The sequence below is a fragment of the Anoplopoma fimbria genome, chromosome 10, assembly GCF_027596085.1.
Source record: "Anoplopoma fimbria isolate UVic2021 breed Golden Eagle Sablefish chromosome 10, Afim_UVic_2022, whole genome shotgun sequence".
Taxonomy (NCBI): Eukaryota; Metazoa; Chordata; class Actinopteri; order Perciformes; family Anoplopomatidae; genus Anoplopoma; species Anoplopoma fimbria.
This window is the reverse complement of record NC_072458.1, coordinates 3004583-3031071: the sequence shown is the minus strand read 5'-3', so window position 1 is coordinate 3031071 and position 26489 is coordinate 3004583. Positions and strand designations below refer to the sequence as shown.

The following is a 26489-nucleotide window of genomic DNA, read 5'->3' as shown; positions in this document are numbered from 1 at the left end:
ATATTTTTTTATTTTTTTATTTATTTATTATATATATATACAGTACCAGTCAAAAGTTTGGACATTCTCATTCAATGATTTATTTTTATTTTTTCTACATTGTAGATTAATATTGAAGACATCCAAACTATGAAGGAACACATATGGAATTATGTGGTAAACAAACAAATGCTCAACAAACCAGAATATGTTTAATATTTTAGCTTCTTCAAAGTAGTTGAATGAGAAGGTGTGTCCAAACTTTTGACTGGTACTATATATATATATATATATATTTTTTTAATTATTTATATTATATATATATATAAATATATATATATATTTTATTATATTTTTATATATATATATATATATATAGTACCAGTCAAATATATATTTGGACACACCTATATATTAATGTTTTTTATATTATTTATTAATTTTTTTCTACATTGTAGATTAATATTGAAGACATCCAAACTATGAAGGAACACATATGGAATTATGTGGTAAACAAACAAATGCTCAACAAACCAGAATATGTTTTATATTTTAGCTTCTTCAAAGTAGTTGAATGAGAAGGTGTGTCCAAACTTTTGACTGGTACTATATATATATATATTTATATTTTTATTTTTTATATTTATATATATATATATATTTATTATATTATTATTTATTTATAATAATTATATATATATATATATATATATATATATATATATATAGTACCAGTCAAAAGTTTGGACACACCTTCTCATTCAATGTTTTTTCTTTATTTTTATTTTTATTTTTTTCTACATTGTAGATTAACATCCAAACTATGAAGGAACACATATGGAATTATGTGGTAAACAAACAAATGCTCAACAAACCAGAATATGTTTTATATTTTAGCTTCTTCAAAGTAGTTGAATGAGAAGGTGTGTCCAGACTTTGCCTGGTACTGTACATACACCACACATTGATAAAACATGGTATTTGGGTCAGTCTCTCCTGATTATCGCTGCGTTTCGTGTCCGTCAATCAGTCACGTGTGTGCTTCTGCGTCATCGCCTCTCAGCCAATCAGGTGGCGGCGTCCAGAAACAGAGCAGCAGAGACGTAAACCTCACAAACATGGCGGCGCTCCGAGGAGGGTACGGCGATTGGAAATACGACCGTTTTTAAACCGAGAAAAATCCAACCTCCCTCTTCGCATGCTACGATGTGGTGGGGTTAGCCGGAGCCACCGCACACGTAGCCCTTTTCCACGACGATGCTCGCAGAGGTAAGTCCCCACCGGAGGAAAACACGCCTGTGTCGTCACCGAGCAGTGACGGACGCGGCTAGCTAGCCTTGTAGCCGCTAGCGCCTTAGCATTAGCAGGTAAACACACCTACACTGTGCTTTAAAGGAGAGAGGCTTGTCTGCTAAAAAAGAGGCCACTCAGCGTCGGGATTACACCGTTAATACGATCAGCCTGTCAGCCTGGATTAGCTCCACACAGGTAATGTGGACGGTGAGTTTAGATTATGAGTAACGACCCTGAGCTGAGGATTTCTTCATCACAACACACACAGGTGAGCTGAGGGAGGAGGGGGAGACATGTACACACAGCTGTAACATGGAGATTTGTTTTTTCCAGTCAGTAAAGCCCCCCTACTCCTCAATCTCACCCTCAAACACCCAGCCTAACACATGCTTCCCCTCCAATACTAACAGGGTGTCTTCAGTCCTTTGGTAAGGTGTGGACTGACGTTACTGCTTAGAAAGCCTGAGACATGTACACACAGCTGTAACATGGAGATATTTTTTGTTTCCCAGCAGGATCCAGTCAGTAAAGCCCCCCTACTCTCCTCAATCTCACCCTCAAACACCCAGCCTAACACATGCTTCCCCTCCAATACTAACAGGGTGTCTTCAGTCCTTTTGCTGCCACTCAGCCTGACAAGCCGGTTTGTTAGTGTGACTTGTGATGACATTGTAGTTTTTTTTGCTACAGCTCTTTTCCACGTGATGCAGTTTCTCATTGCATGCTGGTTTCCTGATTATTTTTTTTTGGATAGAGACACTGGAGCCATGATTACTACTACACTGTCCACCTCACCTGAGAGGCAGGTGACCTGGCCACATCCAGGCACCTCTCCAGCAGGGTTTAAGAACAAGTTTAGCCTCTGTAATAGGGCTTTAGCTGCCATTGCTCTATTTTGCATGTCTGACAGGGAGTACTGATTTCTGTGTAATGTGCAGTCAGGTAGGAGACTATAGTTTAAGGAGCTCTTTGCAAAACGTTGCACCTTTGGTCTGGATTGAATGACTTGTATTGGGACATCCGGTGATGAGTTTGGGCTTCACATCAGCTTGGTAATGTTCTATTTATATCGGAAGTAAGTGAGGTCAGAGATACTCCGGAAGATGTAGCAAATCACTTGCAGCTGCAAAACAAATCGGGCCCTCTCAGGCGTCACCGCTGTCATCATTATCTTTCAGGATCTTTCTTTTGAAGGCTGTTTCTTCTGTGTTGGTAATTAACCACTGGGTTCAGTCCATTCCACTACCCTCTGGCAATTTCACCTCCAATTTTTTTTCTCCCCCTGACTTTTAGTAACATATCTATTATAGATTACTTTCTGCTTTCGTTTGCTTTCCATGTTATTTGAATTTGAGTGCACTTTTGCACACATTGTTTTAATGCAAGTGTCGCTGCTGTGTTTTGTAGTTCTGTTGCACATTGAACAGTCGGATCAAGTTAGGCTGTAGACGTTGGTACAGACTTTATTATTGTCTGACAGTGATAAACTCCTTTAGCAAATGGTGTGGACAGATAGCTTGATGAATACACCTTTGTACACCGAGTTAGTTTGTTGAAGGGGGATGTGAGTGCATTGTGTGTTCATCCACAGGCACACTGAGTTATCTCTGTGCTTTTCACCCCTGGTTAAATCTCATTAAAGTGTCTTAATCAAAGCTTGGTGGACACTAAGGCCAGCACACTGTCACATCAGGCCTGCCTGTCATCTCGTACACCTCTCCCTCCTTCCTTAAATGGCAGCGTAAAGTAAAACGTAAGTACATAGGAACGGTTGCGCTGCCAAACAAGCCGACCGCTATCAAGAATCAAGTCTCGTCCAGACCTGTGTCTTGTGTCCAGAGATATATCTATAGTGGGTCTAGTTCAAGCGGAGACACAGAATGCAGCTCACATTTGACATCAAATTTAGACTTGTGTCGCCAGTTGTTATTGTATTTTGCTTCATTGTGTGTATTAGTTTTATGTATAGTTTGACTTTAAACGGCTACAGCTGCTAAACTTAACAAAACAACAAACTTGGGGCAGCACAGGTGATGCAGATGCCTACTACTGCCGAGGGTACAATTCCCAGTAGGGGAGTTGTGTGTAACAATTGGTCTGATGCTGCTGGCTTAGTGATTCCTACCAGTGGATTGGGATCTTGGGTGAATCACATAAACCTCCAGATATACGCCGTTCCGGAGAAGCTTCTCGCTACTAGAAAGTGAAAAGACGTAGTTGTGGACTTGGAGTATGAATCAGAGGAGGCTTGTGGCTAAGTTAGCAGTGTCGAACTACAGCTCAAGGGAGCCGGCTATATCAAATTGGATAGAACAATTGGGGTAAAAAGTGCTCAGCCACACAGCTAGGGAGTAGATGACTAAATTGGTACCTCACCTTGGCCACACACTGTTTGTGGGATCTATCTACTATAGCTAGGTGACAAATCAGCCCACAAACTGCCAGATATGCATCTAGGTAAACATATATCTTGAACTCAACTGAAGAAAGAAAAGAAGATATTTGTTGTTTAAAGATGGATCATCGAACCCTTCGGCCCAAAGCATCTGATAAATTGTGTTATTCCACTCTTTCATGAGAGCAGGGCCTACAATTATATTGCTTTCAAGGTTTTGATCATAAAATTCCACCTTTTTATCCCCACTGTCACTACGGTAATGGCTGTTAGTGATAAGTATGTAGTATATAAATATACTCTCACACACTCAACTTTGAACTGTTATATCAAATCTGTGGGTACTCTGCTAGTCCTACACCAGCTTTTCTGTGATTACAAAAGATAGAGTTTATTCAGATATCTCAGGTAATGTTTTTTCCATGAAGAAGTGATATATTCATTATGAGATTGTTGGCCTGAGTGGTTCACTTGACCTTGTCTCTGCTCTCTGGCTGTACTTGTTGCTCCACCTATTGTGTGTTTAGTTAATTTAAGGATAGCCCATGTCTAGTTAGTAGGAGATTGCACAGCACAGATTTTGAATTAGCCTGAAGCTGGATTTTTCAAGTATCTGCTTTACCGTGTGCTGTCAGTGATTTGTCAGACAGAATAGCTTAGACATTCTGCTGAGTTTTCAGCCAACCTGCCAATGAACAAGACAACATACCAGGGCAAATTTCTCATTTTTCATAGTTTTCATTAAATGTATTGTGTCGGTAAAAGTATTACAGGCTCACATATCACAAAGTAAGAAACATGTTTCTATCTCTTTCCAAATTTAAATGGCACCTAAACTGAACACTAGCATTGGAGAAATGAAATAAATGCTGGTGCAAATTCTTTATTATATAGCTTCATTAATCTACTCTTTTCATTCTAGTGTTTTAATCATAAAGCTCATATGGTAGCTCTTTGTATTCTGGTGGTCCTGGTGGATTAGGCCAGCATGATCAGTGAGCCCCACTTCCTTTCTCTCCCTCTGAGGCATTAACCATGGATCTTCCACAGGAGAGCTTTAATGGGCTGAGTTAACCTCTCCCCCAATGACCACAAGCATCGGGGTTGCAGCTAAGCGCTAGTTGACTCGTGCATATATCACAAAAATAGCAATCTGTCGTGGAGCACTTCTTACCACGTGTGTGTGTGTCTGGGTGGGTGTGTGCAGTGCAGTATGAGTGTTGTTCTGCAGGGATTTGTTTTTGCCAGGAAATGTGGGAAATAATAATCTCTAACACACAGATACGAGTGTGTGTGCATGTCTGAATGTGCCTGTAGTCAAGGTCGTCCAAATAGCTCCTTTTAAAGACCATACCTTTCTATGTGGCAGTCCTTTCAAACGTTTAGATTGTTTGCTGTTTAAGCTGCTACAATAAAAAAGAGAAATAGGCAGATGAAACTAGAGTTAGGACATGAAACGATATATTCGCAAAGTAATAGAGGTTTTGAAGTTATTTTAATGTTGTAGTGAAGTTAAAACAATATTGCTTTAACATTTCTCTACTTGATCCTTGGCAATTATATAAACAGCAATGCAAGTAAACCTTTTTTTATTATACTGGGTGATCAATTGAATGAATTGTGATTTAAATGTATATAAATACATGTATGTTCTTAAACCAAAGACAACCATATATCCGTCTATCTGCACATGCTGACCTCATGCTCAGAGGCTCCCAAGTATTATTACACTCGTGCTTATTATGTGCGTCTGTTCCGTGTGGGTTGCGTAAGGAAGCGTTGGCTAGATGTTTAGATGTGTGCGTTCCCGATGGGCTTGGGTGTTAATCACTTGAGCAGATGGTTCATGTTTAAAACCCTGTGTAAGCTGTGATGACTCAAGAGTGTCAGTTATCGTCTTTCCTACAGAGCCATGCCTCCACAGCCTCATCCGCTCATCACACAGCCCTGCTAATAGCCTCCACATTCACTGCTGACGTCAGACTGGACATTTGAGCTACATCGAAATACTTTCTCAGGGAATGATTGCATTTGCTGGGATGGACTCGGACAGTATTTCTTTAACGTTGGAAAGTTGCCGTCACACCCAGAAAAAGGCAAATGACCGAAGACAGGCTGACGTGTGCCAACGATAACATCAACAAGCATGACTTGCCTTTGTCACTTCTTGTGTGTGTTTTCCTGACAAAACGTAGTTTGAGAGCTCATCTTGGGGCTCCTCCCGGTGAAATATCTTATAGTGTGTGACACCCTGTTGCCGGTCAGTCCTGTAGTGTGAAAAGCTTAAAAACTCTCAATTAAAACAGCGAGTTGTGTGGTGTGAACGGTAGAGCGATCTGATGACTGTGAACTTGGCTTAACCTGGATATCAGCACTAAAACCATCTAAGCCTGTATATTACTTAAACACTTGGAGGAAACACTGCGTACAGTTTGTTCTGGCAAGCATAAACCCAGCTCGTATCCACTAAATCTGTCTTGAAGGAATTCAAATGTTTATGAAAATGATTTATCCAGCTCTGACTGTCTCTGGCAGTGTGTTCTTAGATCCTTACTAGTTTTACATTGTGTTGTTCACTGCTGCTTCAAGTTAATCCACAGTTATGAGACTTTTATTATCATCACTCTGTTATCGTGTGCCTGTGTACAATACAGTCACCTGTTAGCATGTAGCTTATGCCTGGTGGTAATAAATGTGTCAGTGATGAGTGCAGCTTCTGAACCAACAGTGAAGCAACTGCTTTCACTCTGATGACTGTGTGGGTGAAAGATAAACAGAGCGGATGTGTTACTACAGGTCAAGTTGGTTATTGAGGTTTGCATGAAAGTCATTACCTAGATTTTAATTTGGTTTTCCTAAATGATGACAACGTTGTTGCTGAAAGCTGTGTTATACTTGGCCGCGTTAGAGTTCAGGACACTGCAGTTCATGTAAGATTTGTGGCAGGGTGTAAACTGCTCTGTGAATAGCATTCCGTTGTATTTCCACCACCCCTAGCTCAACTGTAATAAATGTCCTCTTCTTACGCCAGCCCTATTCTCTTCCCAGAGTCCTAACCCTGCTATTAGCGACTCTGTCCCAGCCAGTTATGACTTGAGAGAGGGGGTAGTCTAGCCAGTTTGGACACATTCTGCAGCCCGGACACCATTGTGTTCACATTAACTCAATACACGCTGTTGTAGTCATCTTTTTTGCAATAACCTGTTTTCTTAAACTTCATGTACATAAGAGTCACAGTTTTCTTAATCTGGTAAGGTCCTCTGAGCGCCAGTCTGTGGATCAAACGGCCTCAGCACATCAGATCTGCCCCCTCTACAGAGTCATTCAAAGCAAAGATTGTATAGAAGTTGTGTCTGCTGAATGGTTGTGTATTAGTTTTGCATTAGGCTACTCGTTGATTTAAACTGGATCTCAGCCTGTGTTAGGAATGTGTTTGTTGTCCGTCTGTCGTAAAGCACTTTGGTCATCTCATGTTGTTTTAAATGTGCTAAAGAAATACATTTTGATTTAAAGCTGTGAAAGCATTACAGAGAGATGCAATTAAATATTAGCTGTGCTTTTTACTATCTAAAATATTTTATTTGTAAGACTGAAATTGAAAGAAAAAGTCTAAATAAGCTGTTTTCTATATTAAGGAAACATTTGTATAGTATGCTGTCAATCAGATGATTAAACAGAGAAGAAAAACTCCTCAGTTTACAATAATTTACATTAGCTTTGGTTCAAATTATTGTAGGTGGTAGATAAGAGAAGTGATTACTGACGAGTTACATGTAAATGAGGGTTTTAGAGTAATTACAGTGCATGTCGATTTGTACTAATATTTTCTGCTCTAACCTGATTTTCCCCATAATCGGGTTCATAAACAAAGTGTCTGCTGTGCGTCATATATTCCAGGGGTTGCTCTATGAGAGGCATAGTTTGCTTAGTTGGTCTGTGTCATTTTTATTTGTCTTTTGTGTTTAAAGGGTTTGTTCCGATTTACCAAAGTCACTCAATAACACAAACTAACTAACCGATTGAGGCAGCGTTACACCAGCTGTGTTCTGAGAGGTAAAATTGCTGTTTTTTTATCAAAGGAGTCTAGTGGCTTTGAAGAGAGCATAGATAACGGCTTCAGTGTCCTGTGGGAAAGGACTGATGGCAAGGTAAAACGGTGAAAATATTCTAAATATAGCGTACAGCTAAAGTGATGTTGATCTTTATAGGTGGGCCTTTCTTTTAGGTGGCTTAAGTACATTTTGTGCTGGTTCTCCTGCCTTCTGGTCCAAACTGGGGATGTGCTGACTGCCATCTTTTGTAGATAATACACTGACTATGGATAAGTACCTCATACAACTCTGCCTACACTCTGTATATTAGTTGTTTGGTTAACAATGAGTAGGTGAAGTCAGGGTCTGCACTGACAGCCATCAGCATCATGTTTTAATTTTGCCAGTGTGTGATCAGCTGGTCCTGATTAGAGAGGTCACAAGCTGATCTCCAAGATCTGAACTGTAACAAATCAATCAGTCATTTTTTTTAATTGACTGGTATCAGCTTTATAGTGCCTGATCGAACTAAGATCCTCAGTTCAGTGTTACCCATCATGTACTGGTTACACCACGGTGCACCACGAAAACAAAACTGGTCAGTTTGAAAAGAGACATCCAGACAGCAAAGCTATCACAACAACAACAACTATCAATGTCAAGAGTATAGCAACTAATGACAGAAACTATGGATCCAGATCCTGTATGAATTAAATAGGCTAAGCAAGAAGGTGTATCTCTGTGCACATTTTAACAATAGAACACTAACTAAAACGTGGTTACATGTAAGGAATGCATACACTGTAGAGGTTTAACACCATAGTTCTGTTCATTTTCATAATTGGGAGTGGGAACAAAATATAACGTCACCAGGACATGCTAGTCATGAGGCATTCATGTGCGCTTTGTCATGAGCTCAGCATTGCCTCTGGACTTTCATAGGATGTTTTTAAAATTGATCGTGAACACATTTTACAGATTTTAGCAAAATGTAATTCCTATTTGTAACAAAGAATTTATAGTTAGACAGATAATTGAATTGGTAGTTAAATAAGTAAGTAATGGTTCTCCATTAGGCTCATGCTGCAGCAACCTGTGCTCAGTGGTCCTTTTTTCTCACTCTTAAAATTTCCGAGACATTTTCTATGAATAAATAAATTGTGAATTTGCAAGTAGAGCCATAGGTTGCAGTACGCCTGGTTCAAAAATGATGACTATACTGACAACATTCCTCCCCAGTAGTTTGCTTAGCATTTATTGTCAATAGCCTCCCTGTGTCTCGTGGTCGTGCTATACGTTGTAAGCTGTCCGTCCCCGTTGGCAGCATGTGGTTCATTCGATTGTCCATAGCTGGTTGTGGCAGAGAGGACAATGTCTCAGTGTCCCGAGGAAATTCTATCTGTGTCTATCTGGCTCCATCAGTGGAGCTGCTTATCTAAGGAACTCTAGTAATGAATGTAGGGCAGCCGAAGATCATCACCACTAATACGCATGGTGTCTGTCTATCTGATGGCTCCACGGTCAGGGTGTGACTTTTATACAGTGTGTGGTTACGAGAGACTTTTTCACATTCAACCACCTTTGTGTACATAACTGCACATCTCACCTTACCTCATGACACTATTTATTAATGAACTTTCTATGGTTTGCATGGCCTTGTTTCATTGGTCCAGCTTGCACTTGCTGGTTTAAACAAGTTTGTGTTGCTCTTTGACAGGCTCCTCATTTATATAACACCACCACATGAACACTGTGTAGCCTGACTGAAACTGGATTATTCAGCTCAATACTGATTAGGGTTGAAACAATATAGGATTTTATTTTATTATTTTAGTTAATCATGCTTAATTTTCCATTATTTGGATAATTATGGATATCGGCAGCATGAGTGTCTTGAAAATGCTGTCTGTGTCGCTTTGGTAGAGAAGTGAAAAATAGAGCCTGTTTTAAAAAAAACAAACAGGAATTATCATGTAAGAAAGAACAGACTCGCACCATGTTGCTATTTTTCTATTTATCTTTTATCTATGCACAAAAACATGTGTCTTATCTGTTTTCCATTTAAAATATTTGTATCAACAAAATGCAAGATAAATCGATTTTATAAACCATTTAATGAGATTTAAGCATATTTTGATGATAAATAGGATAATGACGTGAATCAAAATTATTTTGGTCAGGATAATCGTTTATATTGTCCAATGACTAATTGGATATCAATATTTGGGAGTTGACTTAAGTTTTCTGGTGTTCTATAACTAAAATGCATCTGTAGCATTGTCATAGTATGAGACTTAGAGTTCGGTTGGCCAACTGGGACTTGCTGCTCATTTTTATGGTTTTTAAAAATGAACTAGATTAAGGCTTGAGCATATATCTAATAAATAAATTGTGTATGTTGCACATCCTAGTTTAAACACAAGATGTTGCCGAATTTATTGAAACTATTTTAATAGGAAATTATTTTTCTATGGCACTGGTCTCCAAATTCAAAATTTCTTGCGGTGTAACTGGTTGAGAACTAAGCATGTACTATTGTTTCGCTCGGGACTCCTTTTAATTTTTCTGTACATGGCCCACAATATAAAAAGTTTGGCCACCACTGTACTAGAGTAACTAGTATGGAGAACTGGGACACAGTTGCTAAATGGAAAACTAAAGCTTGGTTTCCTGCATTGACAATAACAGGAAAACCATAGGATGTGACACACAGGTCTGTACACAAACACACACACACACACACGGTCTATGCCTGATACTTTCTAACAATGCAACACACCACAATGTGCCGCTTTTTAAAATGATATTTTCCTGTGCTGACATCTTTAGCGTAGAATGGTGTTTTTATCTATGGATGACGTCATCGTACAGTGCCTTCGTCTAATCCTCTGACCCGCTACTGATTTATTGTTACTTTTCCTTCACAGGATGGGCATTCAAGCCCAAACGGTTTTATGTAGGGAATTGATGATGGGTGATTGATTTATACAGGATGTAGTCTTAGTCTGCATATTAAAATATCTGCTATTGAGTCTGTCAGTGGTGGAAGGGATGTAAGTGGCTTGATCAGGAGGGAGTCTTTCTTCTGGCCAACTATAATGATCTCCAGACTGGTTAAAGTGTAAACTCAAGTATACATAGAGTATTTATTTTTGTGTCTTTCAGGCCAGTCTGTCCATCTGGGGATGGGGGGGTCTTGGAGTCGTGCTGTTCCTCGTCACCTTTGGACCCTTTGCCATATTCTACCTGGCCTTTTATATCTTCTGCTTCATTGGAGGGTGAGCAGGAAGACCGCTAAACCATCCGCCATGTTTCTACATAAGCATGCTCTCTCACGTTGACCACAACACCTGATGGATAGTTTTTAGCGGTTCTCTCCTTCTCACTTCTGTTTTCCAGGGGCTTTGCGGTCACTCTGCTCTATGGAAAAATCAACTCAGAGAAACACCTGGAAAAGTGCGAGCAGTCCTACTTGCCACCCACACAAATTGGTATACTGAAGGTAAAAGCACGGCTTAAGCACACATGCATTTAGACCTCGTCTACACAAACAAATTAACTAGTTGTAAATCAAGTTCCTGCGTTGATGAAGTGAGCTAACCATGAAGATCATTTAGGTTTTCATTGGTTTTTGTCTCTTTCAGACATTGGATGAAATGAAGCTGGAGCTGAAGCCCATAAAAATTGACAGGAGACTGACTGGATCCAGTTTCATTGATGAACCACTACAACAGGTGTGTGTGTGTGTGTGTGTGTGTGTGTGCGTGTGCGTGTGTGCGTCTTTTTGTTATGTATGTGACTTCCTGTCCATTTGGCCTCTTTGTCTAAGCTTCACCAGCAACATGATTGAACCCTTGACAGTCAGAATGGTCACGTATCAACATTAAGATATCACACATGCCCAATGTTCTTTGTTAATAATAATTTATTTAATAATGGTTTTAAATGTTGCTCTTGTATGATATCACCAGCTATGGCTCAGTTGCCACTTTATCACGTCCACTTAGCTAAAGCAATTGCATTCTAATACAACACGCTGGCAATACATACTACTTTTGTAGTACAAATTACAATAATTACAAATCATGAATGTCATCACATAGGATTCACTGTGAAAGTAAGCATTATATTTTGTCCCTCTGTCCACTTATGAGGAGACATAGCTGAGTGATTGGTCATAAAAAGCACTGCACTGATGATAACGGGTCTTTTAGCCAGAAAGTAGGTTATGTTTGTGAAAGCGCTGTTAGACAGTGCAACACTGTCTGCTACACAAAGCCATGGAAAAAATATGACAAAAAACTAAATGAAATAATAGCTTTGTTAACTTATAAGGGGTGCTCACAACAAATGTCACTTGCATACATCCCCCATCTTGACTTCACACAGAATTTATTTCCGCTCTGCTTCTGTACTTTTATTACTTGTCATCTTAACACTTTGATATTTTTTAGGTTGGCTTATTACTTATCTTTGTCCATTAAATAAAGCTAGGTGTCATCAGTTTGTTAGTTTCACTTCTGAATAAGTTGTGGACCACACACCGACTTGACCACCACAAGGTTCTAAAGAAATACATTTTCATTTGTTTCAATTTAATAGTTAATAAACTGCTTTAGTGTTTTTTTTATATATATTTAATAGCAATGTCTACAAAACGATATTTGAATGATATTACTTTAATCAAGTCAGCAGATGATGTCATACTTCTACAATCTTATCGGTCATACTGTCCGGAAATAAAACGGACAAACTTTCCGAACAGAAAGTGGAACTGAAAGTTTCTGTACTGTTACACTATCAGTGTTGCACTAAAGCTATTTTCATATCGTGGCTTAAATTAAAAAGGTTGCAGGGCTGAACAGAAATAGTTTTACTCTCCAGCGGTGAGTCTGCTGGTAATTGACTCAGAATCTGTTTTAGCTTAACACATTAGTAAAAAGATCCTCTGAATGAAGTTGAGGCCGTCTATCAGAACTGCAGACAGGCAAGATGAGCTTGCTGGCTTTGTCTGGTAGTCACAGGTTTTCTTTCCTCCGCCAGCGTGGCCCGCAGAGTTAAGTACCGACACAGCAGTTTGTGATGGTCAGATGACACTGACGGCTCTACTATGGTGCTTCTGTTCTCCCTTCCTCCCCGGGAATGCACACTAATCATTTCAGCAGCATGTGAACCTTGAGATCTTTAGCACAGTTAAATGTGACATCATGTAAACCTGCGTCATGACCTCTGAAATACATTTATGGCCTTTTTATTTTTCTGCCACATTCTCTCATTTGTCTCTTTTCTCATATGCACACAAAATAACTCCATTAAAAAAAATCCTCCCTCCCTCTGCAGCTCATATAGTATCACAGCAGACAGTTACATTGATTCATGTGTGTGCTTGATTTAATCATACTACTCAGCTGTATCTCTACTGTATGCAACAGAGCACAACTACATGATTGAGTTACCCAGGTTTCCTAGGACCTAATAGTCCAGTAATCTGTTCTCTGGGTTTTAATACTAGACACTAGCAATAAAGAGATTTAATTTTCTTTCAAGACGGCTTATTTACCAATCTCGCTCGCACTCCAATCTTCCCCCCTCTCAGTCCAGCTCATTGGGTTGCTGTTTTTCTACTAAATGTATTTTCTATTATTTTGTCGCTGTAGGTGATCCAGTTTGCTCTGAGAGATTACATCCAGTACTGGTACTACACTCTGAGCGAGGATGAGTCCTTCTTATTGGAGATCAGACAGACGCTGCAGAATGCCCTTGTCCAGTTCTCTACACGGTATAAGAACAACTTTTTTCTGTCTCGATATTGAATCTTTTATACAAACCGAATGTTGTGTTTTTCTATTTTTCTTTTACCTTTCTACATTATTCTCGTGTGTTTATTTTCAAAGGTCCAAAGAGGTGGACTGGCAGCCTTACTTCACCACTCGCCTGGTGGACGATTTTGCCACCCATTTACGTGTCTTCAGAAAAGCCCAGGATCGCCTCGCTGAGAGAGAGGACAAGCAAAGTAAGCACACACAATCATACACACCTGCTTTCTCTATCACAGTAGTTCTAATTCATTTTTTTGGCTCGTCTCCTGAGTAAATTCTGTCTTTTAACAATGCTTGTGATGATTTATTCTGATCTTAAAAGAATACTTCAGTCCCAAAATGACCATTTGTGTATCAACTTCTCTTCCCGTGTTACGTTGAATGATTGAAAAGATTTTTCTTGCATGCCTCCACGGTGAAAGGACAATCAAAAAATAGAGAAAAGTCTTGTTGAATTTATCCAGTCGTGTGCTCATGACTGCCCAAACACATGCGCTTCTGCTAAAACCTACTATTTAAAACACTTCTGCATAAACAGTCTCATGCTTGCGGAGGCTGAACGAGTAGCAGGCTAATCTGTTTAAGTCTGTTTTTATCTTAAATGCATGTGTTTGGGAAGAAGCATGCAACTGGATATTTGTGACTTGGATTATTCTGCACGAGTTGTGTGAGAGTTTGTAAAACGATGTTTTGATATAGTTAAGTTTTCTTAATCTAATTTAAGGTAACGTGAATAATTGATATTTTTATACGATTTGATTACATAAAGATCTGATGAAGTCAGATGATGAAAGTTCAGGCGTACATTATGATAATGACAATGACGAAAGAGTGATGTTTGAGCAGGGGACATAACAGAGGAGCTGGTGGACTCCTTCTTTGAGGCCGAGGTGGAGATGGAAAGGAAGATTTGTCGAGACGTAGTTTGCACTTCACACAAAGATGAAGAAGGTAAACACACTTTTGTAATGTGCCTTAAAGTTCACACTGCCATGAAGAACTCTTCACACAAATGTGTTACTGTTTGATGCTGTAACTAGTAAAAACTAAACATGTGACATTTATGTGTGTGTGTGTGTGTGTGTGTGTGTGTGTGTGTGTGTGTGTGTGTGTGTGTGTGTGTGTGTGTGTGTGTGTGTGTGTGTGTGTGTGTGTGGCAGGTTTTCTTCGAGACTTGTGTGAGTTGCTTCTGTATCTGTTACTACCTCCTGGAGATTTCCACAACAAGAACATGAGATACTTCCTAAGGGTGAGCGCACACAAACAAACACGAAATCTTACTCTCACTTACACAGTCAAACGACCACAACACACTTGGCTTCATTGGTCTTTGATGCGAATGTGAGGCGCAAAGTCACACATTCAGTCACACAATATGTCATTCAACCTGTGTTGTTAATTTATCATGGTTGAGCCGCCGGCCAAATGCTCCCACTTTGGCTGCCAGCCAGCCAACAACAGGCTCATGAATAGACAACACTGCCCTACCAGACCATGTGACGGCATGTTTGTATTGTTGACTGTCCAGAGTGAACCTAAAAAAATGCACTTTGATGTTTTTTTTAAAGGAGGTGCTGGCGCGTGGTGTGCTACTTCCTCTGATCAACCAGCTTAGCGACCCAGACTACATCAACCAGTTTGTCATCTGGATGGTGAGAGTCGACACCCATCTAACCTCCTAGCTATTCTAACTGACTTTTTGTGCAAATAATATTTAAAAAAAAAAAACTATCCAAGTAACAACTAGGAAAACAAATTTAATGGGTCAGAAACAGCATTTGTCATGTATGTTGTGGATATAAAAATGGATGTGATTTTGTTTAGATCCGGGACTCCAGCTGTAACTATGAAGCCTTCATGAACATCCTGAAGCTCACAGACAATCCCACTGAGCTGGAGGCCGTCAAGGACAAGGTGCTGGAGGAGCTGCAGTACCTCCGCTCTCTGGACACTGCCGGAGATGGTGGGCACTCACTTTTTCTCACTGACATACAGACACATGCACACATGAAACTCAAGCATGAAACTGGATAAGGTACAGAGAATCAGGTCCAGACATAGTCCGGAGTAGCCTTTCCACACATGTAGTACACAACAGGAGACTGTCGTGTCAGATGCATTATCACCTACTGGAAATAGAATTTTCCAGTAGGAATGGCGCCTGTGGAGAGCGTTGCATGCCGTTACTTTAATTTGTTTGACTGTTTCAGTGTCAGCCTTTACGGACAGAAGTTCCATAATCTCGTCCTCTCTCCAGTTAGACATTTTGAGTGGCGTCTTTGTGTAAATGACTCCTCTTCTTGACATTGAAACGTCATCAACACGCTCACTGTGAATTCTCCAATCAACTAGCTGCTCAATTCACACATTGGCTCAAACGGACATTACACGTCTTTGCAATAGGGATCTGTTATTCCATTTAATGTCCGGTTCAAATGATTTGGATATTTGAGTTCACACATACAACTCCTCTGGGTAATGTCTAGATCATTTCAGGGTTGAATTGCAATAATGTAAGGGGCTTAATTTGCCACCAGAATAGGGAGACACAAATGTAAATTGTGCCAATATAAATGCCCTGCTTTAATTTCCTCCCTTGATGTCTCTGTTTCTCTGTCCTTTAGACATCAATGTGATCAAGAACCAGATTAACAGTCTTCTGTTTGTGAAGAAGGTGTGTGAGACTAGGATCCAGAGACTACACTCTGGCAAGGTGAGAGACTGCAGCGCTGCTGTGTTAGTGCTTTCACTGGAGGACCTTGTAAAAACCATACATCACTTATTGTTAATGTGATGGTAAAACATTGTCTGCAAGTCCCTGCACAAAGTCAATTTGTTGGTAAAGTTTAACCTTTGGAGTCAGACAGATGAATAAAACAGTTTTATTGTTTTTGCGTTGCATATCAGTCTTTACTTATCCTTTCTCCTGTGTTCCTGTATAGGAGGTGGATGCCTTGAAGCTGGCAGCCAACTTTGGCAAGCTGTGTGTTATCCCACTGGATCACATCCTCATCCACAACATCGCCCTGCAGTTCTTCATGGGTAATTCTGGAAATGCATCATCACACGAACCGTGCATGCCAAACGTCACTGTAGTTATCCCATGGCCTTAACCCTGAACATTTCTGTTAATCATCTTCATAATCCATAACTTATTCCATTTCTCTAGAATTTATAACCCAAACCTGTCTTGTTATGCGCACTCATTCTCTGTCCCTCATGACCTCGTCACAGACTTTCAAAAGGTCACTCCACTTTACAGATCAGATTACGATAGAGCGTGTGCTTATGTGTAAAAACTAGGAGTCAAGCCAAGTTGTGTCCGATCTGGAGTGGAAAGTGAGCAAGAGCCAACAGCCAAGACATTACGGCTGGTTCTGTCATTCGAAATGTAAAATAAAAAGTGAAAGGAGCTGAGCCACGGTATCATAACCATCACATCTTAGTTTCTTATTAAACAAAGAAGTTAACTAAGAGTATAAAAGTAAATGCAGCATCAGAACAAGCAGCCAAAAGTGCTAAAAGTTAAAGACACTGGCCTCATTATTTGCATGCATGTGCAACCAAATTGTGATGGCAGACAGACACCAACTATTGTGTGTCTGTTGATCCAGACTTCATGCAGGCAGCGGGGGCCCAGGCAGAGCTGTTCTTCTGGCTCACTGTGGAGGGTTACAGGGTGACTGCGCAGCAGCAGCTGGAGGTCATGCAGGGCTTGCAGGCGGATGGCAAGAAGCAGCCCAGCGCCACCAAGGGGCTGCTGAAGGCCGCTGCACTGGGCGTCTACGAACAATACCTCTCAGACAAGGTGGGATCACATGAGTGTTTCACGTCAAAAGTCATTTCAGCAGTAAAGGAGATTAACACCAAAATATGTTTTATTTCTTGGTAAATTACATACAGTTTTTTTTTAGCTTGTATTGTCAGGTGTTTTACAAAAGTATCTAACGGCTTCAATCTTTCTTCTCGGACAGGCGTCTCCCAGGGTGCAGGTGGACGAAGCATCCGTAACAACACTAGGAGAGAAGCTACAGAAAGACGACCCCACGCCAGAGATATTTGATGAAATCCAGAGAAATGTACTAAATCTCATTCTATATGTGTATAAGGGAATTGTATGAATCATGCCAATACTCTGAGAGATTATATTTTTTTATTTGCAAAGCTTAGTGTTTTCAAAATTATGTTTTTTCTTCTGTACACTATAATTTATTGATATTTCTTTGCATTTACTATCTTGACCCTCTTTTCGCACCTGTTGACAAACTGTTTCTCACACATTTATTCCAGGTGTACGAGATGATGCTACGTGACGAGCGCTACTACCCCTCCTTCAAGCAGAGTCCCCTCTATGTCCGCATGCTAGCAGAGTTAGACATGTTGAAAGAGCCGAGCTACCGGGGGTCTGATGACGGCGACGTCGAATCCTTCAACGGCTCTCCCACAGGAAGCATAAATCTAGTAAGTCTTCTTCACTTCCTAATGCAAGGGCTCAGAAACATCCTGATATGGAGACGTGTCTGCCATTGTTTTTGTCACAAATCATCTACAGGGAAGCAGCTCTGCACTGTGTTATTGTTGGCAAACTACACAGTTAAATGATGACTTATTTCTTGTGATTTCAGTCTTTGGACGACTTGTCCAACTCCTGCCATGATGAATCTATGCACCTACATGCCTTCATCTCTGACACAGGTACACAGACAGAGAGTTATACGCTGCTTTTGTGAGCATTATTGTCATAACATCTAAAAGTGTAAGGCGGTGTGGTTAAATCACTCAGGAACTTTTTGCTGGATGTTCACAAAGACTCACAAACGAAGGGTTGCAAATACAGCTTTTAAGAGTTATGATAGATTCTGGCAACTTATGTATGCATGTCAGGTTTAAAACATTTTTATTAGACTTTCACTGTTGAGTGTGTGAATTTGTTGTGTATATATGTATATATATGTATATATATATATATATATACATATATATATGTAAGCCCCTGTTAGTCCCTCCCTGCATGTTTTTCTTTCAACTCTTCATCTCCTAGCTCCATTCATTGCGTCCGCTTTGTCATTTCATACTGTTCCAGTATTCTTTATTTCTTTCATTTTATCACCTTCACTGTTTTTCTGTTCTTCCTTTTTCCTTCCTCCTCCCCCCCTCCATTACTTTTCCTTTATCACATTTCCACACCCTCTGCTCTGCATTCTTTCCTTTGCTTGCTATTCCTCCCCCCACACACACACACACTTTGAACCTGCACATTCCTTTTTCCCCTTTCCCGTCTTTCTTTTCTGCTTTCATCCACCCCCCACCATCCTCCATTCCCATTCTGGATGTATATATCCGGGCGCAGTAGCTGACGCTTCTCTCCCCGGCTTCTGGGGTGCTGCAGGGGTGTGCAACGACCACGGTAAGACCTACGCGCTGTACGCCATCACCGTGTTCAGACGCAGCCATGACGGCAGTGAGGACTGCTGGAAGACCTATCGCCGCTACTCTGACTTCCACGACTTCCATATGAGGATCACTGAACAGGTGTGTGTGTGTGTGTGTGTGTGTGTGAGTGAGAGATATGGGAGATATTAACATTAGTGTTAAAGCATGGAGCAACATCTCATGAACTTGGTTGTCTCCTTCTGAGTGGTGAATATATTCTGTTGTAGTTTGAGAACCTGGTGTCGATCCTCAAGCTGCCAGGGAAGAAGACCTTCAACAACATGGACAGAGAATTCTTGGAGAAGAGAAAAAAAGACCTCAATGCTTACCTACAGGTACCCGTTTTATATCTTAGTGTTGACTTGTCAAATTTTGAATGCCTGTTTTGTCTCGCATCATTTTGTAGAGTGTATATCACTAACTTTTCTGTGTGTGTGCCAGTTGCTGCTGAACTCCGAGATGGTGAAGGCCTGTCCAACGCTGATTCCTTATGTATATGACTTCCTAGAGAACAAGGCCTACAGCAAGGGCAAGGGAGAGTTTGCACGCAAGGTCACTACATTTTTTGAAATAATACCTGTTTCAGTTTAATTTATTTACTACCAAATAACTGCAGATTTGTCTATAAATATATATATATAATATCACAGAGCTAAGATTGGCTGTACTTCACTCATTTGTGACCGATTTTCTAATCATTTTCTCCTTTTTGTTTTATTCCCCCATCAGATAGACACATTTGTAAATCCTCTGAAGAGCTCCATGAGAAACGTGTCCAACGTGGTGAAGGCCTTGCCAGACAGTCTGGCTGAAGGCATGACCAAGGTCTCTGATAACATGGGCCGCATGTCAGAAAGACTGGGTCAGGACATCAAACAGTCTATACTCAAGGTAACCCCATCACATGGAGCAAGTACTTTGCATCCTGTTAAAGGACAGCAAAGCGATACACTTTTTTTTCTGTTTGATATGGTCTGTTAGTTTTTTGATTTGATTTCACTTTATCATAAGAATATATTTTCCGTTACTTTTCTTGCGTCTCAAGAAGTAGACTGTTTCACATAAAACTGTCTTTCTCTTCTTTTTTTCCAGGTGCCTCCGCTCCTCCCCAAGTCTGACATCGACCCTGAACACTGTCGGGTCTCTGCTCAGCTTGATGACAACGTGAGTCAGCGGGCACGTTGGGTGCTGCGTGTTTGTTTTCTTTCTTTCATTTGCTTGTTATTTTAAATATACTTTAACAACTAATGATATGCTTATCCGTGTGTCTAGGTGGATGATAACATCCCGCTGAGGGTAATGCTGCTGCTGATGGACGAAGTGTTTGACCTCAAGGAGAAAAACCAGTGGCTGCGCAGGAACATTAAGAACCTGCTGCAGCAGCTCATCCGAGCCACGTATGGAGACACCATCAACAGGTCAGAGACACAAAATACACGGAGCACACTGAAATAAGTACACCGACAGATGGAAAAAAAAATATATATATATTATACAGCGCACTAGTCAAAAATGTTATATGTATGTATATAAACTTCTGTACCCACCAAAACATGTTTATAAATGATCAACCAGACCTTTTAACAATTTTGCATAACTTAACAATCTCTCTATTGTATGCAAAATAAGGGCAGTAAAAGCATCACACAGAGCACAACCTGAATTATCTTTCCTTTGTCTTTGTAGGAAAATTGTGGAACATGTGGACTACATGACCTCTCCTGAGCAGGTTGCAGACTATGTCAAGAAGTTCAGGTAACCTCTCCTGTTTTCTTTGAACTAACTAATTGGTCAAAAGAATAATGATTGACTCTCAGTGGCTCTGTCTCCGTATAGAGATTCCTACTGGCCCAACGGTATTCTGGCTGAGACGCCGCCCCGTCGGGACAAGAGCATCCGCATGAGGACACGAATAGCTGCCAAGACTAGTCTGCTGGGCATCATGCCAGGTGAAAACACACACACACACACACACACACACACACACACACACACACACACACACACACACACACACACACACACACACACACACACACTTCATCTAGTTATCATCCAGCCCCATTTGGGACTCTCATCTACTGAAACACACTGCTGGAAAACACTTTAGATCGAGCACAAATCTACAGGGGTGAGTCTGACCGAAATAAGATAAGATAAGATAAGATAATCCTTTATTAGTCCCGCAGCGGGGAAATTTGCAGGATTACAGCAGCATAGAGGTATAAAGTGCACACAAGAGACATAGTAAAAGACAGACAAGATAAAAATAAAATGAAATAAAAAATCAAGTATTATAAATAAGAAGGAAGAAGACACATAGAAGGCTTGTCATATCACAACAACTTTACCAAATTCTCTTTATTTTCTTCAACTTCCACATCATTTTCCCCGATCTCTGTCACTCTCACACACACACACACACACACACACACACACACACACACACACACACACACACACACACACACACACACACACACACAATCTGCTCTCTCTGTCTTTCTATAGTAAGCATATTGTGTATTTTATAGCCAATGCCCTTCATCTGTCCTTTTCACATTTCATTTTGTAAAAGATTTGGTAGTTTGTTTGCTCACTACAGTTTTCCTTGAGTGTCATGTCTCTGTTATCTAACTAAACAACTCCATGCCCTCATTCTTGCCTTAAGCCACATTAAAGGGGCAGTAAAGTGACCAACATGCTCCTCTGGTCAGCCCAAGTACTGCACTGCTCCGAGCTCGTGGCATAAATGATCCCACATAGAAAACGTTTCTCCTTTTTATCTCCTCCTGCCTCCTTGAGTGTTTGTGCTCCCTCCTGACTGCCATCTTTCTCTCCCTACATCAGACGAGCTGAAGCACATCATCGGAGCGGACACCACGAGAAAAGGGATTCTCCGTGTCTTCGACATGTTTCAGTACCAACCCATGAACCGCCGGCTAGTCTACGTTTTCCTGGAGGGCTTCTTGGAGACGATGTTCCCCCAGTACAAATTCCCCGAGCTCTTTGTCAAGCTGCACTCCCGCTCGCCACGCATCCACAGATATGGCCAGAAACATAAATCCTCTTCCCTCAAGAGGTGACAGGAGAGGACAGAGGCAACGGGACATGGGCCGACTAGACACACACAGACTTGAGAGCTAAGAGTGAGAGTGTGGAGGGGGGATCCATGTGAACGTTGAGGTATGTGTGTGATTTCTGCCCGTCCACTTCCCTCACACACTCTTTGAAGTGAAAACACTCCAATTATCCAGCTGATTATTTCTGTCAAGACAGAACTGAAGGATGAAGAACACACACTCTGCCCTCCTCTCACTCTGTGACACACACACATGCGCAAACACAAATCCTGTAATTTGCACCAAGACTGGACATGGCAGTCCTTTCTTTTAGTTTCGATATTTTCCTCCTCCTTTTTGGACTTTTTAGTTGTGTTTAGCTTTATCCTGGGCCAGTCAATGCTGCTTTCTCCTGGTCCAGAGAGCAGACCACAAATACTGTATTGTTTTTAAACTGCAGGAGTAGATAGCATAGACCCACACCTTGCCTTACCTTCCCGCTTCTGTCTTCTGGCCGGTTTCCCTCTACCATCTCAGTGACCTGGTCGCTCAGCTGTAGTCAAACTAACCCTCATGGTGTAGATATTTTTATCTGCAAAAAGCTGCACACTTTTTTTTGTTCATAGCTACCAAATATGTCACTAACACTGGGTTAGGAAAGGCGCTGTTTTTAAAATGTGACTGAACAAATATGGGTTGAAAGAGGTGATTTAGATTTTTATTGTCTGCATCTGTTCCAGTCTCAAATTCTTTTTTTTTTTTTATTTACCACCCATAATCCTCAAAGAATAGATCCACATCCCCTTTAATGCTACTGTCATAACCTGTGACAACCAAAGCTCATGCTGTTCCACACGTGTGTGTGCACTGGTTTGGTGTTGGGATACTCTGAACATTATTGTGCTTCATATCCTTAATCATGTGAGGAAAGAGAATGGGGAAAAGTTTAACTTTATCTGCCTAAAAGGTGAAGCTGTGAGGACACACAGCCGCGGGAGGATCGGCTCTGGCTGTCAAAGCGCACTATCAAAGAATGTACCCTCTGGTCTAGTGTGTTCGGCTCATGTAGAATTGTGTGTGAATGGTTGTGTGTGAGTGTGTGTTTAGCACAAAGATGCAGTCTTCTTCAGTCAGGAACTGTGCCAGTGTGAGTTAGTGAACCAGCCTTAAAAGTAAACATAACAGTACATGCTGACCAGGAGACGCACGCTAGAGGTAGCTCCCCTTCACTCGACTGAACGTTACAAGGAAATCAAGATAGAGAGACGGGAGATATATCAACTTTTATTCAGAGAAAATGTCTTTAATTTTGTGCAATATTTGTTTTTCTTTAATGCATGTGCATTTTGAATCATTGTATACTTAAAAAAAAGTAATTCATATTATTTTAATAGTAGAAAACATGAAAGAAGCTTCCCCAGAAATGTCTTCTTCTCCCAACAACTTAACATTCCGTTGTTGTAAAAGTACAATGTTCATTTTACAGACTTGTTTTATAAGTCTGAGGTTTTTTTTGTTTTGTTTTTGGTGTTTTGGGGGGTATATTACACTTATCCCTCGCCCGGTCGTACATGATCTTGTGTTTTGGGCATCAATTGGGCAGCGGCAGGAGGTTTTCTGTGTAGCAGCCTGGTGATTAGCTCATTGGGCTATAGCGAGTTCAGAGGCGCCTCAAACAACGGCTTATTTTTAACTCATAGGTGGCGTTTTATGCATTCAGGCCTGTTCTGTTGAGTGTGAACAGATCTTTGTTGTTATTAACTACAGCTGGAGGGACCCATGTCCTGTAATGAGCACTTACCGTAGCAACTGTGGGAGGAACCGTTGGCTGGACGGAGCCCCATTCTGCTGCAGACGTGGATGGATCTCCCTCGTGTGCTTAGATTTGCTGCACTGAGCAGCCGCGGTGGACTCCGATTGGCTGAGTGGAAGGACATGAACTGGAGCCTCGCTTACTGGGAGGTGAATATTTTGTTCCCACGGTGGAGGAGGTGTCACTTCTAATTTTCTGCACATCTCTCCATACAGGAAGGCTTGTCTCTTTTTTTTTTTAACCCCAGTATTTATGAATCTATGATTATGAAAATTTGTGCATATCTGTGTACAGTATGTGTTAATAGTGTGCCTAAATGTACTGTCAACTCTATTTTCATATTTTTCTTTAACCTAAAAAAAAAAATCAATCAGAATGTCATGATCATTTTACGCAACTGAAAATGACTTTAGGGTGTTTTTTTGCATCATGCTTATCAAACTCTTCCTTGTGAGCTGTTGTGCTCAGATCAGTATAACACTAATAAATAAAAGGTAACTCAAACTAACGGACCCTCAAAGCTACACTGTCGTAGTACGTTTGTTTGCTGCATTTGTGATTTGTCTAGATGTGCAGGTTGTGTAGACGCTCAGCTTCATCAAACACTACTGATGTGGCTGAAATTTCCGTAGCAGCTAAAAAAAAGGCCTCATATTATACAGATCACTAACTAGCATAAGATAATCTCCTTGCTGTCAATTTCAGATGTTTTCCTTTTTTATCTTCTAAGAAAAGGTCTCTTTTCTACTAATGACTGATATATTTTTGTGGAGCAAAACGAGAGGCTGTCAGTTTGAAGCTCTGAGTAGAAACAGAGAATTACTTATTAAATACTTAAAGACAACGCTAAGCAAATGTCTTAACTTACACTTAACATTCCCCTTAATTTTGTAGTTATTTTATAGCTTTGTTTAGCATGCTTAAAATTCCAATAACTCAAAAATAAAACATTTAAAATGGTTAAATATATTTTTTTATTGTCAGTTACTCAGTCCTGATTATGATTCCAAAAGTAAGTTTTTGCTTATTGGTATGGATGCAATGGTTTCTGTATTAAACTGTAAGAGATAACTATTAAAAATGTGTTTTTATGGAAAACGTTTCAATGATGACAGAGATATAAAATTGCCTTTTTGATTAAATACATGATCTTTAATTCAACCAATCGATAGCTTCCAATACTGTAGGATCATTGGTCAACCCCAAACACTGTACACACTTCTTTAACTGTCATATTGTCCATGAACATCTGGGAAACATCTCAGCAGTCCATGTTGGAGCCTGTTTGAAAGGTCATTCATGCTCTCGTGAGTTTCTAAACAGCCTTCACGTCTTCCTCTGGGACTTTCCCACCGGGTCAGCGATGAGGACAACTCCCCATGATGCCAAACCTGAAAGACAAAATACGGTTGTGTATATATTACTCCAAATGATGACAATCGATGTCATACCTTTAACCCTTTCATGAATAGAGGTCACTACAGTGGACAGCTATTCAAATGTTGTTTTCTTGTATATGCATGGGGTTTTGATGGCATAGTTGCACATCAGCCACTACAATAGTATCACTGTAGTGGCTGATGTGCAACTATGCCATCAAAACCCCATGCATATACAGTACCAGTCAAAAGTTTGGACACACCTTCTCATTCAATGTTTTTTCTTTATTTTTATTTTTTTCTACATTGTAGATTAATATTGAAGACATCCAAACTATGAAGGAACACATATGGAATTATGTGGTAAACAAACAAATGCTCAACAAACCAGAATATGTTTTATATTTTAGATTCTTCAAAGTAGTTGAATGAGAAGGTGTGTCCAAACTTTTGACTGGTACTACATATATATTTATATATTTTTTATTTATTTATTTATTTATATATATATATAATAAAAAAATATATATATATATATATATATATATATAATAAAAATATATATATATATATATTTATATTTATATATATATAATATATTTATATAAAATTTATATATATATATATACAGTACCAGTCAAAAGTTTGGACACACCTTCTCATTCAATGTTTTTTCTTTATTTTTATTTTTTTCTACATTGTAGATTAATATTGAAGACATCCAAACTATGAAGGAACACATATGGAATTATGTGGTAACCAAACAAATGCTCAACAAACCAGAATATGTTTTATATTTTAGCTTCTTCAAAGTAGTTGAATGAGAAGGTGTGTCCAAACTTTTGACTGGTACTGTACAAGAAAACAACACTTGAATAGCTGTCCACTGTAGTGACCTCTCTGCATGAAAGGGTTACATAGTTAGTGGATAACTTACAAGCAGCGAATGTGATCTGCGCCACCGTGCCGATGGAGGTGGGTCCGCCTTGTCGCATCACTCTCCGGGCGGCGTTGAACACATAAGCTCCGGACAGGACCAGACCACCTCCGGAGAGGAGCCGGCAGCTCCAGCAGCTCTTAAATATCTGGCTGGTTTTGGACACGGAGGCGTCTGCTGCTCCTGTCTGCGCCTCTGGTGCTGCTGACATTGTAGCTGCAGGTCATGTGCTAATGCTAAAGCTAATAGACTTCCTGGTCAAAAACGTGCCGAGACGTCAAAAAACATTAAAAAAATAAACATTAGTCCGTTCCTCTAAACCCCCCTCATGTGTTTAAACCACTCGAG

At 40.2% G+C, this 26489-nt stretch overlaps 1 protein-coding gene across 2 annotated transcripts; it reads left to right on the top strand.

The window, feature by feature from the left end:
* The first annotated feature begins 1094 nt into the window (after window positions 1–1094).
* snx13 (sorting nexin 13) lies at window positions 1095–25156 on the top strand. 2 transcript variants are annotated; one of them, XR_008531510.1, is made up of 26 exons: window positions 1095–1248; window positions 10864–10976; window positions 11098–11200; window positions 11343–11432; window positions 13356–13477; window positions 13593–13711; window positions 14364–14468; window positions 14678–14766; window positions 15086–15169; window positions 15342–15480; window positions 16142–16230; window positions 16460–16559; window positions 17132–17325; window positions 17492–17596; window positions 17808–17978; window positions 18143–18212; window positions 18907–19049; window positions 19178–19285; window positions 19392–19502; window positions 19680–19841; window positions 20043–20114; window positions 20223–20368; window positions 20637–20705; window positions 20787–20899; window positions 21801–22136; window positions 23780–25156. XR_008531510.1 is itself a non-coding variant. In XM_054606079.1 (25 exons), the coding sequence occupies exons 1-25, from the start codon at window positions 1237–1239 to the stop codon at window positions 22034–22036; spliced, it is 2865 nt and encodes a 954-aa protein (XP_054462054.1). In that variant the 5' UTR covers window positions 1095–1236; the 3' UTR covers window positions 22037–25156. The 2 variants fall into 2 exon arrangements, 1 of the variants encoding a protein (XP_054462054.1); XM_054606079.1 differs by having other exon boundaries at window positions 21801–25156.
* The last annotated feature ends 1333 nt before the right edge of the window (window positions 25157–26489 follow it).

What these genes read in the sequence shown, in the direction of transcription:
- snx13 (XM_054606079.1), top strand. An exon ending in ACATGAGATACTTCCTAAGG is followed by an intron (nt 14,767 to 15,085) that starts GTGAGCGCACAC and finishes TTTTTTTTAAAG; the next exon opens with GAGGTGCTGGCGCGTGGTGT. An exon ending in TGCCTTCATCTCTGACACAG is followed by an intron (nt 18,213 to 18,906) that starts GTACACAGACAG and finishes GGGGTGCTGCAG; the next exon opens with GGGTGTGCAACGACCACGGT.